Source organism: Electrophorus electricus, chromosome 14 (assembly GCF_013358815.1).
Source record: "Electrophorus electricus isolate fEleEle1 chromosome 14, fEleEle1.pri, whole genome shotgun sequence".
NCBI classification, from domain to species: Eukaryota; Metazoa; Chordata; class Actinopteri; order Gymnotiformes; family Gymnotidae; genus Electrophorus; species Electrophorus electricus.
This window is the reverse complement of record NC_049548.1, coordinates 450001-463841: the sequence shown is the minus strand read 5'-3', so window position 1 is coordinate 463841 and position 13841 is coordinate 450001. Positions and strand designations below refer to the sequence as shown.

At 40.1% G+C, this 13841-nt stretch overlaps 3 protein-coding genes across 6 annotated transcripts in view; 2 read left to right on the top strand and 1 right to left on the bottom strand.

Annotated features, from left to right (window-relative positions):
- Positions 1 to 477: 477 nt before the first annotated feature.
- g6pca.1 (glucose-6-phosphatase a, catalytic subunit, tandem duplicate 1) lies at positions 478 to 2543 on the top strand. The gene is made up of 5 exons (XM_027009445.2): positions 478 to 701; positions 867 to 976; positions 1489 to 1594; positions 1796 to 1911; positions 2038 to 2543. Exons 1-5 carry the CDS (start codon positions 484 to 486, stop codon positions 2541 to 2543), a joined length of 1056 nt encoding a protein of 351 aa, XP_026865246.2. The 5' UTR covers positions 478 to 483.
- Positions 2544 to 5120: 2577 nt separating this feature from the next.
- On the bottom strand, positions 5121 to 7845 carry ptges3l (prostaglandin E synthase 3 like). Its single transcript, XM_027009425.2, has 8 exons — positions 7646 to 7845; positions 7316 to 7429; positions 7129 to 7195; positions 6625 to 6723; positions 6226 to 6315; positions 5703 to 5762; positions 5576 to 5602; positions 5121 to 5451 (listed from the first exon to the last, which is right to left on the bottom strand). The coding sequence occupies exons 1-7, from the start codon at positions 7672 to 7674 to the stop codon at positions 5594 to 5596; spliced, it is 468 nt and encodes a 155-aa protein (XP_026865226.1). The 5' UTR covers positions 7675 to 7845; the 3' UTR covers positions 5121 to 5451; positions 5576 to 5593.
- Positions 7846 to 8537: 692 nt separating this feature from the next.
- kat7b (K(lysine) acetyltransferase 7b) overlaps positions 8538 to 13841 on the top strand; it is a 6883-nt gene continuing 1579 nt past the window's right edge. The window contains exons 1-11 of one of the 4 annotated variants that reach the window (XM_027009456.2): positions 8538 to 8698; positions 9413 to 9542; positions 11067 to 11312; positions 11710 to 11792; positions 11891 to 11974; positions 12202 to 12300; positions 12386 to 12496; positions 12713 to 12904; positions 13197 to 13286; positions 13403 to 13525; positions 13653 to 13746. In XM_027009456.2, coding sequence (XP_026865257.2) covers positions 8684 to 8698; positions 9413 to 9542; positions 11067 to 11312; positions 11710 to 11792; positions 11891 to 11974; positions 12202 to 12300; positions 12386 to 12496; positions 12713 to 12904; positions 13197 to 13286; positions 13403 to 13525; positions 13653 to 13746 — 1267 coding nt within the window. In that variant the 5' untranslated portion in view covers positions 8538 to 8683. Of the gene's footprint in view, positions 8699 to 9412; positions 9543 to 9569; positions 10856 to 11066; positions 11313 to 11709; positions 11793 to 11890; positions 11975 to 12201; positions 12301 to 12385; positions 12497 to 12712; positions 12905 to 13196; positions 13287 to 13402; positions 13544 to 13652; positions 13747 to 13841 lie in introns of those variants that run through there. The other 3 variants (XM_027009455.2, XM_027009457.2, XM_027009458.2) reach the window with 3 other exon arrangements.

The window sequence follows — 13841 nt, the reverse complement described above, 5'->3', positions numbered from 1 at the left end:
AGGACTTTTGCAAGTTTCTCTGAATAAGTGTGTCTGCTAAATGCCATAAATGTAAATATAACACTAATTATCATCCATATTTGTTTATAAAAATCACTCGGATTTAAGCCTGTTTACTATGGCCATTTACTATGTCTGCATTCATGACGTCATACACTGTGTGTTTAAGCTCGTAACCAATCACTGTGCTCTCTGATTTGCTATCAGCATTTGCCCCATCAGCCCCATTAGCCCCATTAGCGTCATGACAAGCAAAAGGTCACAGGCCCCAAAGCCCCTTGCTGAATATCCACAGAAGTCCAGCAAACAAGACCGTCCAGCCTTGAGTAAAGTCCGGCTAGAGGGGAACATCGAGGCAACACCACGCCATCAGTCAAAGCGCCCACAGCCTGCCCCCTCAGCCCCCACCACCCACTCGTGGGGACACCCCTGTGCCCGTGACCCATGCTGGGCAGTTTCCCAACTGAAGCTCTCAAGATAGTTATGGATCTGCTCCACAGCTGGGGAGTGAGCCTGGCTGTCCACTTGCAGACAGAGTATGGTGTCTATGAGAGCTGGTTTCAGCTGGTTTCTTCCGTGGCTGACCTCCATACCACCTTCTTCATCTTTTTCCCCATCTGGTTCCACCTGAAAAGAGATGTTAGCATTAAGCTTATTTGGGTGGCCGTGGTGGGGGACTGGATTAATCTGGTGCTAAAATGGTAAAATGCCTTTTTTTTTACACCATTCTTCTATCTGTTCTTAATTTAAGTGACTTACATTGCTAGCAAAGACATGAATTCTTCAGCTTGTGATATTGATGAAATTGTTCTTAGAATAATAACATGCATGAAGGAAAAAGGTCTCTTTTGGTTTTCATCTTGTAGGATTTTGTCTGGAGAAAGGCCGTACTGGTGGGTTCACGAGACCAGGTTTTACGGCTCTGAAAGGGTACCTGCACTCAGACAAGTTCCTATCACATGTGAAACTGGACCAGGTATAACTCAGAAAAATCAGAATTCATTATACATAATAGCATTACAGTATTTATTTATACTGATTAGTACTATAGTTCCCTTGCCCCACTGAATTTGTCCCTAGATTATTCTAATGTTTAAATCAAAGGCTACCTTTGAATTTAAGACACTACAAAGGGATTGATAAGAAACGATTCTCAACATGATTTCAAGTACTATGAGTACAATTCCAACCTTTGGCCTGTACTATTGATTTCTTTATGCCTGATCTAATCCTGAGAGACGGTAGCATAAGGCATTTGTTGTCATATTGTTTATATGATTCTTACCTATAAAAGAGAACTGAATGATCAATTTACTGTTTACTGTTTACTCTGTTTACTCACTTCGCATTGCTATTTGTATGTCTAAATTATGATGAAAAAGACACTGACTAATCATTTGCATATAAAATATTTATTCTGGAGGTTAACAGGTTAACAATTAGACTGTAGCTAATTTGAAAAATACTGGGATTGCTTCCCTTCTTCAGGAAGTCCTTCTGGTCATGCAATGGGATCTGCTGGTGTTGGGTATGTGATGGTCACAGCTCTGATATCCATTGCTGCCCAGAGAAAACCTCCTACTCAGTTCTTTTGGTGTGTTTCATTCAAGGCAAGCATGTACAAAAGTAATATAATAAATAACTGAACTTGGTACTTAACGATTATTTTTACAGAAACACAGATTATCATTTTCTAGAACTGTTCCTACGAAAGTATTGCACTGAATTATGTACACATATAACAAATTGTTTTGGATTGAATGTTATACTTATCTGACATGTTGTGGACAACCAGGTGTTTACAGATGGTGCTGTGGATGCTGTTGGGTCTAGTGGAGCTACTGGTCTGCATGTCTCGTGTTTATGTTGCTGCCCACTTTCCACACCAGGTTGTAAGTGGAGTCATCTCAGGTGGGTCAGCCTTATTTGTAATCGCCACTACATGACACTGTTGTTTTTAAAGTATTTGGGAGTTGTGAGACTTGTGTACCACTGAATGGATGTCTAACTTCAACCTAATCCTGGTTCTGATACCAGGGATAATTGTAGCTGAGATATTCTCAAGACAGCAGTGGATCTACCATGCCAGTCTTCAGAGGTACTTCAACATCACTCTGTTCCTGCTTATTTTCGCTGTGGGCTTCTACATGCTCCTGAAGGCTGTAGGTGTGGATCTGCTCTGGACTCTTGAGAAAGCCCAGAAATGGTGCGTCAACCCAGCTTGGGTCCACATGGACACCACGCCCTTCGCCAGCCTGCTGCGCAACATGGGCACGCTGTTTGGTCTGGGCCTGGGGCTGCACTCCCCTCGCTACACTAAGAACAAGCAAAGCAGAAGTGCCTCCTTCAGGATTGGCTGCATTGGTCTATCATTGTTTATTTTGCAGCTCCTGGACTCTTTGAGCTTTTCTTCTAATAACCAGGTATTTTTCTACCTTCTCTCATTCACTAAGAGCACTGTCGCCCTGCTGGTTCCCACTACACTTGTTCCAAGAGGCATGTCCTGGTTTTTACTGGGAATCAATGACAAAAAGAATACATAGATTACGTTTTTAATATTGCAGTAGTGCAACTAAATGGGTAGTGAGAGGTATTAAGTTTTAAAGTCTGATCTGTATCACCATTACTGTTTTCAAGTCTGAGTTCTGGCTTAATTCAGTTCATTTGTTACATATACCTCATAGGCCACATGCAGGACAGGGTTTATATAGTAAAAAAATCTCCCTCCTCACTACCAGGAACTCCTTCTTAAGCCTGGTCCAAAACAGGCAATGTCTGAAATCTTTTCCCATGATCTTCAGTATTTTACTTATTTGTAGCTGGATGGGACTGCAGTCTGCACCAGTGATACATATATGATGCATATTTTATCTTTGTATTAGCTTTTTAATGAACACTTTGAAGATATACAGCAGACATGGCATTGGTTTTCCACTACATGCAAAGTATTCACTGCAAGCCTCTTGCTTCAAGATTACTGCATTTCATGCCTTTATCTTGTCACTGGTTTTAAAAAAAAGTCCTGTTAAAGTACCTCCACTTGTATCTGGTTATCTCTCAGTAGTTCTGAATGAGACTGATCCATTCACTAAAACATGACTCTGTCATTCACAAAACATGGTCAAAGGTCTTTCTATCAGCTTTTGGACTATGTACCACATGGTGTTCCGTACTGTACCCAACTGCTGAGTTACTAATTCTTGCCAAGACCATGCATATCCATATGTTACAGCTCCATTCACTGTTAGATTTAATGCAATGCTCAGGGTTACCTATAAAGAGTTTATTATGTTTACCTTTTTAAAGATGCAACCTATGCTAAAATGATGTGGTATCCTGAAAAACTGTTTGCAGTCTGTCAGTGTCACCATGGTTTTACAGGTGAAAGTTTGTTAAAGAGATAAATGGTTTAAACACACACAGGAATTTTATGTTAGATGTTTTTAAATAACAGTAAATTTCCCAGCATTTTTTAATGTTTTATTGCAACTTTTTTTTTCTTTAATTCTAATGCCTTATTTTGCCCCTGTTGGACAGAAAAGGAAACTGTCCGAAAAAAAACTATTAGTTTTCATGTCACTGACTGATGGCCATGCTTGCAATTATATATATATATATATAATTTTATATATTATATATAGAGAGTTTTTAGAGAAACAGAATGTTTTGGACAGAGGTCCTTCATAAGCTGTGCAAGCAAAGTGTTTATCTAGAAACTCTGTGTACTACAGTACACTACAGTTACTCACCTGGGCTCATCTTCATATATATATATATATGTGTGTGTGTGATTTGTGTGGGTGGGGGGGTAGGACAACTGCATAATATAATGTACAAATGGCCTGATTTAACATATTTGGTTTATAATTTTGTACTCTAAAGTAAAATGTAAAAAAAATTGTTAAATGGTAATTCTTACATTGAAACTGATACTACATTGAGTCTGTCAAATTTTGGCAGATAATAAGCATTATTAATTCTAATTCTGAATAATTTTCTGACTTACATGCCTCCAAATAAAAATTGCGAACTTGCAAAAATACAAAAATAAGGGGGGAAAGCAAATCAAATAAGTCTTTAGATCTGTAGTCACTTTATTAATATGCACATCTATGTCAACATTTACAACTTCTATAGTTAATACATTTTGTCTGTTGTGCATACTAGCTGTTTGTGGTTGGAAAAAATATTGCTCAGAATTCATGTTGCTTGGAATCCATACATGTTTTTGCTGCCTTGTAAACCCCACTCCAGGTGCATTCTTATGCTGAGCACAATTAAATATTAACCAACGTCTTGTTCTCTTAACCCATTTATCTAAACCTTCACTGTGTTTGACTGTTGCTTCCCCATGGGGGCGCAAGTGTGCAGTGGGGTAAGGGTCATCTTGGGGTCAGGGCTTAGAAGACCAAAGGACAGGACATTTTGTTTGTCCCACTGGTGGCCTAGAGTACCTGTCTTCATGCCTGCTACGTCATGATGTGCGTAAGCAAGCTTATCAGTGTTTTCACTTCTGCACGAAGCTTATGTGCTTAACATGAATTGTCCAAAATCAACTGCTTTAAAACATACAAAAAAATATTATTGGGTTAGTGACAACCAGATAAGGCATGTCACTGAGCATGTTGTGGTTAGACGTCCTAATAACGCTACTCCAGAATTCAGCATTTGTTCTATAGAATTCCTTATTACTTTCTGTAGGTGTAAATAAGACATAGAGAGGATGTTTTACAGAGGTTGCATGATTACATTACAGTCAGTCTCTCAGCCTTGTGTTACATGTCCACTGCCCTTTCCATTCTCTCCTCAACGTATTTTCCTCTTTGTGCACCTTATTGCCTTATTACACTCTGATCAATGAACTCTGATCTGTGGAGTGAAACGGGGCGCTATTTTCACTCGGTTGAATTTCAGTGTAAATTTGTGCTTGACACACACTGACAAGCCCACGTTAACATGCGTCTGGCCTCCTCCAGCACAGTGAGGTGACTCACCTTCATGAACTGACGTATTCGGAAGCACGATAGTACAATCTAAGATACAAAAGGGCAGTTGAGCAACACAGACCGATGTGTCACACTGCTGGATGCTGTGCATGGCAGACTTTCAACACTGACAGATCCTAGGATAAGCTTTTTATTACAACAAAGGTATGTTTTTACTTTCATCTTTTTGTTTCATGGTAACACAATACATATTAAATTATTTTACAAAGTGTGGGATATTTTCTTTTTTGGATTGTAAGTAGCATGTACACCTGAACAACATATGCATTTATTATATAAACCAAATGTCCTTACAAAGCTTTAGGATGGAAAAATATATTTAACAAGTGATCAGATATGCATAATATTAACAACTTACTGACAACTGAAACATTTCTGCTACACAAAGAGTAGAAAACAAATAACACATAAATTTTTATTCCGCTTTTTTCCACAGCAATCTGACCTTTTAGGAGGGAACAAGAAAGATATGTAAGCTAAATGGAAATATTCCCAAATAAACTTAAGAAATATTTAAGTTTAATGAATAATACACTCTGTATTCAGGTTACACTGCAATAAAGATTTACCTTGGAAAATGTATTTTCTCAGTCACTCTGAAAAGATAAGCATGCATTAAGAAGCAACACATTCAATAATTCATATGAAGCTCTAGAAATATACTTTGTGTGTTAAGTCATCATCTGATATACTTACAAGGTCATCAAGGTCATCCATGCTGGGAGGCTCGCCTTTCTTTTTCATATCTGAAAGCATCTACATTTCAAAAAGAGAAACCATGAGCTAAATATAGCAAATATTTGCATTAAGTTTATATTTAATGTACCACCGTATCATACGAACAAGAGGATGTGGGTTTGTATAAATGAATATCAGTATGAAAGTTGCAGGTTTCATGCTGACTTGGCATTCAAATTAGCTGCACTCACTGACCGTCTCATTATGTAATGACTTCTTATTGGTGGATTTTAAAAACATAGTTACAGACTGCAGCCTATCCCCTCTCTACCCCTTTGATCAGTGGTCATTTTCTGACCACATGACTGTTTGGGGGATTTTATTCGGGCAGTTCTGTGGCTACTCATGAATTATTTGTATACTGATACAAATCATTCAAGACAATAATCTACATGTCAACACATACAGTGTTGGTCCTATTTAATCAAGGTGTCTAATAAAGTGTGTGTTTAATGTGGTTTGTGCGTTAGAATGTACTCACATCCATATACTGTTCATACTCAGCCATGCCATCTTCCTCCTCATGTTCCCAGTCTCTCCAGTTATCAAAGTCTACTGATAACCAGGCTGGCTGGGGGGACGGGGAGAGCAGAGTGCTTGAAGAATGCTGCATCTTTTGCAGAATTTTAGTCACTTTGTTTGCAAGACGTTAACCCATATTGATCATTCTGATTATGCTTTTGATGTGGGTTATAATACACACATATTCAAACAACTAACTACAGAGTATTCATCTTTTCTTGGTGTAATAGGAGGATGAAAAGTACAATGTTTAAAGGTCTATATACGGAGATATTATATCTAATACACAGACCACATTCATACTAGTATTTGTGATCATCAAACATGGCAGAAGGCAGGCCCCAATGGTGAGCGTTACCTTAGCTGTGTCTTTGGTGAGACGAGGCCATGGTACATTGTCCTTCCATTTCCGGATCAAAACATTAATGGTACGATCTAGTACCTTCTCCCTGGAGTCCTACAGACAGTAACAGAAAAAGCTGCTCAACTCAGCCATATAACTGAAAACATTTCAAAAGCTAACCTTACAAAAGACAAACCTTTTGAGAGCCAAAGCTACACTGAAGGCGCTGAGCAGCTCGTGTGACTAACTATTATGTTGCTTTTGTGTGATTTGTGTAAACTTGTTGAAAAAAAGTTACTATCTAAAGTAACATTACAAAATAAAAATGTAGATCTAGTAAGACTGGTAAGAGTTTGTGCATAACAAAGATCATATAACAAGTAGATTAAACAGGATATAACAAATGTTCCCTTATAGCAATTAGCATTTAGCATCTCTTATAGAATAGACTGATCACATGATATACATGAAGTATTGTCAGATTCCACAGAGCTGTAAAGAACAGCACTGTGAACTTACGTTTTTATGCACTCGATCATAAAATTCAATCTCATTATAGATGTTGTTGTCATCAACATCTTTACAGCTGCAAAACAGAGAAGCAATACATTTTTTAAAAGGATCACAAATGTTATTGTAATCGCAACCTATGTGGTTCTTTGGGTTTCAACATACGTTAATAGTGACAGTAACAAGAGTGTCTCACCTTAAGATCATTTTAGTATCCTGAATGTCAACTTGAACATCCTTTGCGTTCTGAACCACGAAGTTCACAGTAAGATACTTTTTGCGGTCATACCATAGTGTTTTGGCTGGATGACTTTTGACATTAAAAAAGCGAGTCAAAACCATGTATACTTGACGCATCATTAAAACCTTTCAAAACATTATGCTTTTAGTTCAAATGCAATGTGATATATATAAATTACTGTAATCAGTTCATTTGTGTTCTTACAGTTCCTGTAGGCAAAGCACATGGAGTCAAACAGGCATGGAGTGTCCACTCTTACAAACAAGAATCTATGCTCACACCTACCAGTCATTGGGCCTGACTATCTTTGGCATCTTGATTCTTCTCAAAGTTATCCTTTGTAGTAAACGTCCTTGGTATTTTTGTATCTTTATTTTGCGATTCAGTTTTCAGGACTTGGGTGCTGGAACAGCGGGTGCTCACAGACAAATGAGTGCCCAGTGTCTTCGTTTGTTCGTGTGTGTGTGTGTGTGTGTGTGTGTGTGTGTGTGTGTGTGTGTGTGTGTGTGTGTGTGTGTGTGTGTGTGTGTGTGTGTGGGTAGGTGGGTGGGCGGGCAGGCGGGTGGGGAGTGGGGATGATCTGGGTAACTCAGTGACTATTTTTAGAGTGGATGGTATCAGCTGCTAGGGGAGGAACATACCTTCCTCTCCCCCTCCACCCTGTTCCCATTTTAAGGCTGTCAGTGGAACACTCTGGAAAATCACAGAATTTTCCTTCTGCTGTTAGGTCACCTCACCCTGCTCTAATTGGTGCGGGGATGGGGAATCTTCCAGAAACCTGGCAGAACACAAAATATAGCACAAACACAAAAATATCACACTGGGCCCAGTAAAAAAATAATAAATTAAGAAAATAATTTTTAGGGTACCTCTTAGTCATAGGCACTATATATATATATATATATATATATATATATATATATATATATATATATATATATATATATATATATATATATATATATATATATATATATATATTAAAAGAACGAAAATATAATGTATATTAAAAAGAACGAAACATATTGGTAATTTATTGTACGGCCTTATAAAGTGACTGGACGTCTGCTGTATAAAAGTCTATAAAAGTGTGCAGCGCCATCTGCTGGTGGGGCAGTTATGTGTGCTTGCATCTTCCGAAAAACGTAATTTCCTGTCTTGGTTACAATCGGAAAAATGTGGCGCGCGAGCGAGCCCATTGTTGTCCAGGCTAGCAGGCTAGCCAGATAACTAATGCGTTTAAAATAAGTGTACGCTTCATTAATACACAGGGCGGTGTACATTATTTGTTGGTGAGTGCAAGCAGGATAACTTCGCAGAGGTATGCCTCGTAAAAAGGTAAGAGCAGCGTAGGAAGCTTGTGTGGTTTAGTAAACTACTGGTGTAGCTACGCTAGCTGACAGGATTAGCTGGGCTACTGCCCTCCAGGGCTGCTCTGTCTCACCCGTCTGAGCCGTCTTACCTGTCTCCAGGTGCTACTTCACTAGGGTAGCTGGCTGGCTGGCTGTTCGCTGTCTTGTTCAGTTCGGTCCATATTATATTGGCTAACTATATTTTCGCTCCTGGTCCACTGTGTCCTGCTCCAGCTGGCGTTAGCTGCCGCGTTCTGCTAGCTTAGCTTCTTAATGGCCAAGTCGTTTGTTTGAAAGGCCAAACTCATGGCACATGGCAGGTGAAGTTCATACGCACATTTATAGAATATGTTTTCTGTAACCTGCGCGGTAAAATCTGAGTAATTTTTAAGGCTAACCCTCAAAAAGTCCTGGAATGAGCGTAGCTAGCCGCCTATCTGGCATCCCGAAAACCTCCAGCTAGCTTCACTAAAAGTGAAGAGTTTGTGCTAACTTGGAGCATGCATTAAAAACGAAGCTCAAATTCACTCAGGATAACAGATGACAGATAGTATGGCAGATATCTGGTGGCCGTGTGTGCACTGCCAGCTCTGAGCTGTTTGTATCACAGGAAACAGCTGCTGCCAGTGGAAAATTAAGTTGTAGATAAAGTCGAGGAAATAAAAGGGGTGTGAAATCGTCCTCAATGGTTTGTTTGCAGAGAACCGCTGGGAGTAGTTCAGATGGGACTGCAGATTCAGATGACTCTGCAGACCACGAGAAAACGGACAGCTCCCGCAGCAGCACGCGGCTGACCAGGGCATCCCTCCGCCTCAGTCAGAGCTCTCAGGGTAAACACGGAGGGTCCACTAATGCTAGATGTCTGCAAATTTTGATTGTTCAAAAAGTTAACGTCCAACGTGAAAATGTTTCAAATATAGTTATACATATATGAAGTATCTGTTTAAAATAAAAGTTTGACAGTGTTATGATTTTCAGTGTATCTATTTATAAACATGCATCTCTTATATTTCTAGTGGCATCTTTTGTCAACTTAAATGCATTCTGTTTGTTTATTGATGGCATATTAGTGTTTGGTCCTGTAAAGAAAATGTAAGAGAAATATGCTTACTGTCTCACCAGTTCCAAATTCATGAAGATTGAAATCAGTCATGAAAATTGGCTGTGGGGTGTGTTTTGTCAGGCATAAAGCACATGTACACATTACATAGCTGGTGATTACAAAGGCGTTACTGTCTAATGTGTATGAATTGTGAGCCAAAAAGTTAATTGTGGTGTTTAGTGTCTGCATCACTTTCTTTCTTTTTATAATGAAGACTTTGCTTTTCTTAGTGTGTATTAAGCATCAGTCCATGCAGCATTAAACTGTGTTGCCTGATGTACGTACACTGCTCAAAATATTAAGGGAACTCTTAATCATTACAGTATAACACCCAGTTAGTTAAACTTCAAAGATATCAATTTGTCCGGGTAGGAAGCATAAGGAATTGAGTCAATTTCACCTGTTTCGGTGCAAATGAAAGTGACAACAGGTACACTGGAGAGGCAACAGCAATTCAGCCATTCAGGTTGCACAGGTAGTCCAGCTCCTCTGGCATGGTACCTCTACATGGTGTTGCAAGAAGGTTTGCTGTATCTCCCAGCACAGTCTCAAGAGCATGGAAGATAATATCACGACATGGGATATTACACGAGGAGATGTTACAGCTCGCCTGGCATTCGTCAAAGATCACTGAAATTGCCAGGTTCACTATTGGTGTTATGCTACCTATGATGTCATTCAGCGTGACTAATTTGGCTGTGTCAGTGATGGTCTGCGGATGCACATCCTTGGGTCACACAAACCTCCACATGAAAGCCAATGGTACTCTGACTGCTGTTAGGAACAGGGATGAAATCCTCAGAACCTTTGTCAGACCTTACGCTGGTGCAGTACGCCCTGGGTTTCTCCTAGTGCAGGACAATACCCTGCTACATGTGGCCAGAGTGTAGGCAGTTCCTGGATAACAAAGACATTGATGCCATTCACTGGCCCTCATGTTCCCCAATCCAACCGAGACTCTCTGGGACATTCTGTATCAGTGCATCTGACGCCTCCAAGAAGTGCCACAGACTGTCCAGAAGCTGATCCCCTAGTCCCCTGGTAAAGGTTTTCAATTTGAATCTGACGTTTAATTTGTGTTCCCTTAATTTTTTGAGCAGAGTAATTGATTGTTGCTTTTATACTTGGCATAATTAATAGAAAAAGCTTGTTGTTCACAGAGGTATAAATAAATTTTTAGCTATTTTACTGTCTTCAGACCCTCTTGTCTAATCGTTTTCTAAGGATGTGCTTGTAACTGCTCCCCATGTAGATGCTCCACCAGACATGAAACAACTAGCAGAGAGGGACGAGTCTCCACCCCGGACTCCCACAGGGAATGCCCCATCGTCTGAATCCGACATTGACATCTCCAGTCCCAACGCATCCCACGATGAGGGCATGGCAAAGGACCAGAAGGATTCGGGCAGTGATCCCTCCCACAGGCCAAAGCGCCGGCGCTTTCACGAGAGCTACAACTTTAACATGAAGTGCCCCACGCCTGGCTGCAATTCACTGGGTGAGTCGAACAATACCCATTTAGGGCATTGGTAGTTCAGTGTTTAAAGTACTTGACTAGTAAACAAGTCCATTCAAGTTTCCACCACTGCCAATATGCCTCTGTTTGGACCCTGAGCATGACCCTTAACCCTCAATTACTCAAGTTGTGTTCAGATATAATTGTAAGTTGCTTTGGATAAAAATGTCAGCTAAATGCCATAAGTGTAAATATGTAAATTTAATTGACACTAAGCAAAAATGAATCCAGAACACTTGTTTCAAAAAGGGACATTTGCAAAAAAGATTTTGAGAACTAGTTAAACCATGTATGCGTTTTTTAAAATGTTTTATATGAAGTATATTCATGTGTATGTATGTGTGTGTTTTTTTTTTGTTTTTTTTTTATATATAAACAGGCCATTTAACTGGAAAGCATGAAAGACACTTCTCAATATCTGGTTGTCCCCTCTACCATAACCTATCAGCAGATGAATGCAAAGTATGTGTAATATTTTTTTTTTTTTTCGGTGGGAAACTTATCTTAACTCTGGATCTGGCCAGGCCAACTTTAGCTAGTGTTCTTTGTCCTGTGTCAAGGTAAAAGCCATTGAACGAGAGAAGCAGGACGATGAGCGCAGCCAAGGTCAGAGTGAAGAGAGCAGGCATGCTACACGTCACCAGGTACTTGTGCTCCTCCAGAAGGGGGTGCTTTACTGTGGGATTGTTTCTTCTGAAAGTTCATGTGGTGCAAGTAATCCCAATAATCCAATTTTTTGTTTTTGTTTTTGTTTTTTACATAAAATGAAAGGTGAAACTTATGGGAGCTCAAAATATGCTTGAGGGTACCTAAGTTTAAATGGGTTTAAATCTTTATAAAGCTGGCAGGTCATATTTGTTTGTGTTTGTAGGCACCTACTGCAAGACAGGTGAAGTATAAGGAGAAAGTCCAGGAGATGAGGAAGAGGAGGGATGCTGGACTGACTAAAGAGCAGAAAGAAAAGTACATGGTATGTTTGTAATGGGGGGGGGGTGTTGTAAGGGGTATGTTGGTATGTTTGCTGTGTGTTGCGTATGAATGTGTTTATGTACTAGGAGCACAGGCAGGCTCATGGAATGACGAGAGAGCCGCTGTTGGAGAACATCACTAGTGAATATGATCTCGAGCTGTTTAGAAAAGCACAAGCAAGGGCGTCTGAAGACTTGGTGAGAACACAGAGGGTTCTTCCATACCGTTTTTTGTTTGTTTGTTTTTTTCATTTTTCCTCTATAGATCTTGTGCTTTAACAAGAGAAAACAAGTATTTTTATTGCTACTGAGGTGTCACATTTTTTCATACCTCCCGTCCTTATAGCAGTTGTAAATTTCAGTGTGAGTCCTTGTGTGTGCTGATGTGTGCGTGGGCCTGATTACTTTGTTCAGGAGAAGCTACGCATGCAGGGCCAGATCACCGAGGGCAGCAACATGATAAAGACTATTTTATTTGGTCGCTATGAACTGGACACCTGGTACCACTCTCCTTACCCAGAAGAGTATGCCCGCCTCGGCCGTCTGTACGTCTGCGAGTTCTGCCTGAAGTACATGAAGAGCCAGACTATTCTGCGCAGGCACATGGTATAAGCCTGACTGCTTATTGCAAGTCTCATTCCTTCGTAAACCCTATGTTGGCTTCTTTAAACTATTGTGACTGCTCAAGGGAATAATTATTAGTGCTTGTGTTTTGTAAAGGTCCCTGTCGGGAGGGGTTAGTTTTGGGTGTTTACATGAGTTCTGAACACACACAAAGGTGCATGTTGGCATCAGTAGGCCAGTCTTGGTGAATGTGTTTTGACAAATAAAATGAAGCTTTGTTCTGCATGATGTTTCACAAGCAGCTTCTTCTCTTGAATTTGTTTGAACCACACAGGCCAAATGTGTGTGGAAACACCCACCGGGAGACGAGGTGTACAGGAAAGGAGCCATCTCTGTATTTGAAGTGGATGGGAAGAAGAACAAGGTGTGCACTGATTCTAGTCAATTTACATGTCTGCACAGCACCTGGACTTACTAAAGAAAAACAGGTGTTTCTGGTCATATGCCTAACAACAATCTCATTTGGCTTCCGTTTGATAGATCTACTGCCAGAACCTGTGTTTGCTGGCCAAGCTGTTTCTGGACCATAAGACGCTGTACTATGACGTCGAACCCTTCCTCTTTTACGTAATGACAGAAGCCGACAACACCGGTTGCCATCTGGTGGGGTACTTCTCAAAGGTGTCGAGGTTTTCAGACATTAGCTACCGATTCAGCATTTACTTGATACGACACATCAGATATACTGGTCTGCACGGCGTTAAATTACTTGCTTACTTTGTCCCTACAGGAGAAGAACTCCTTCCTGAACTACAACGTGTCATGCATTCTGACCATGCCACAGTACATGAGGCAGGGCTACGGCAAGATGTTAATTGATTTCAGTGAGTGTTCACACGACTTCATTGTTTCTGGTGGTTTGAGAACTTGTGATCTTTCCACATTACCTTTAGTTATATTACAGTACCATTTGAGTTCA

Bases quoted from the DNA above. Each gene is read 5' to 3' on its own strand.
- ptges3l (XM_027009425.2), bottom strand. From the start codon at position 7,674: ATGCCAAAGATAGTCAGGCCCAATGACTG. The intron at 6,724-7,128 runs GTAAGTTCACAG...TACTGTCTGTAG, and splicing joins ATGATCGAGTGCATAAAAAC to GACTCCAGGGAGAAGGTACT. The intron at 5,763-6,225 runs GTGAGTACATTC...TTTGAAATGTAG, and splicing joins AGTATGAACAGTATATGGAT to ATGCTTTCAGATATGAAAAA.
- g6pca.1 (XM_027009445.2), top strand. From the start codon at position 484: ATGGATCTGCTCCACAGCTGGGGAGTGAGCCTGGCTGTCCACTTGCAG. The intron at 702-866 runs GTAAAATGCCTT...TTCATCTTGTAG, and splicing joins ATTAATCTGGTGCTAAAATG to GATTTTGTCTGGAGAAAGGC. The intron at 1,595-1,795 runs GTGTGTTTCATT...GTGGACAACCAG, and splicing joins CCTCCTACTCAGTTCTTTTG to GTGTTTACAGATGGTGCTGT.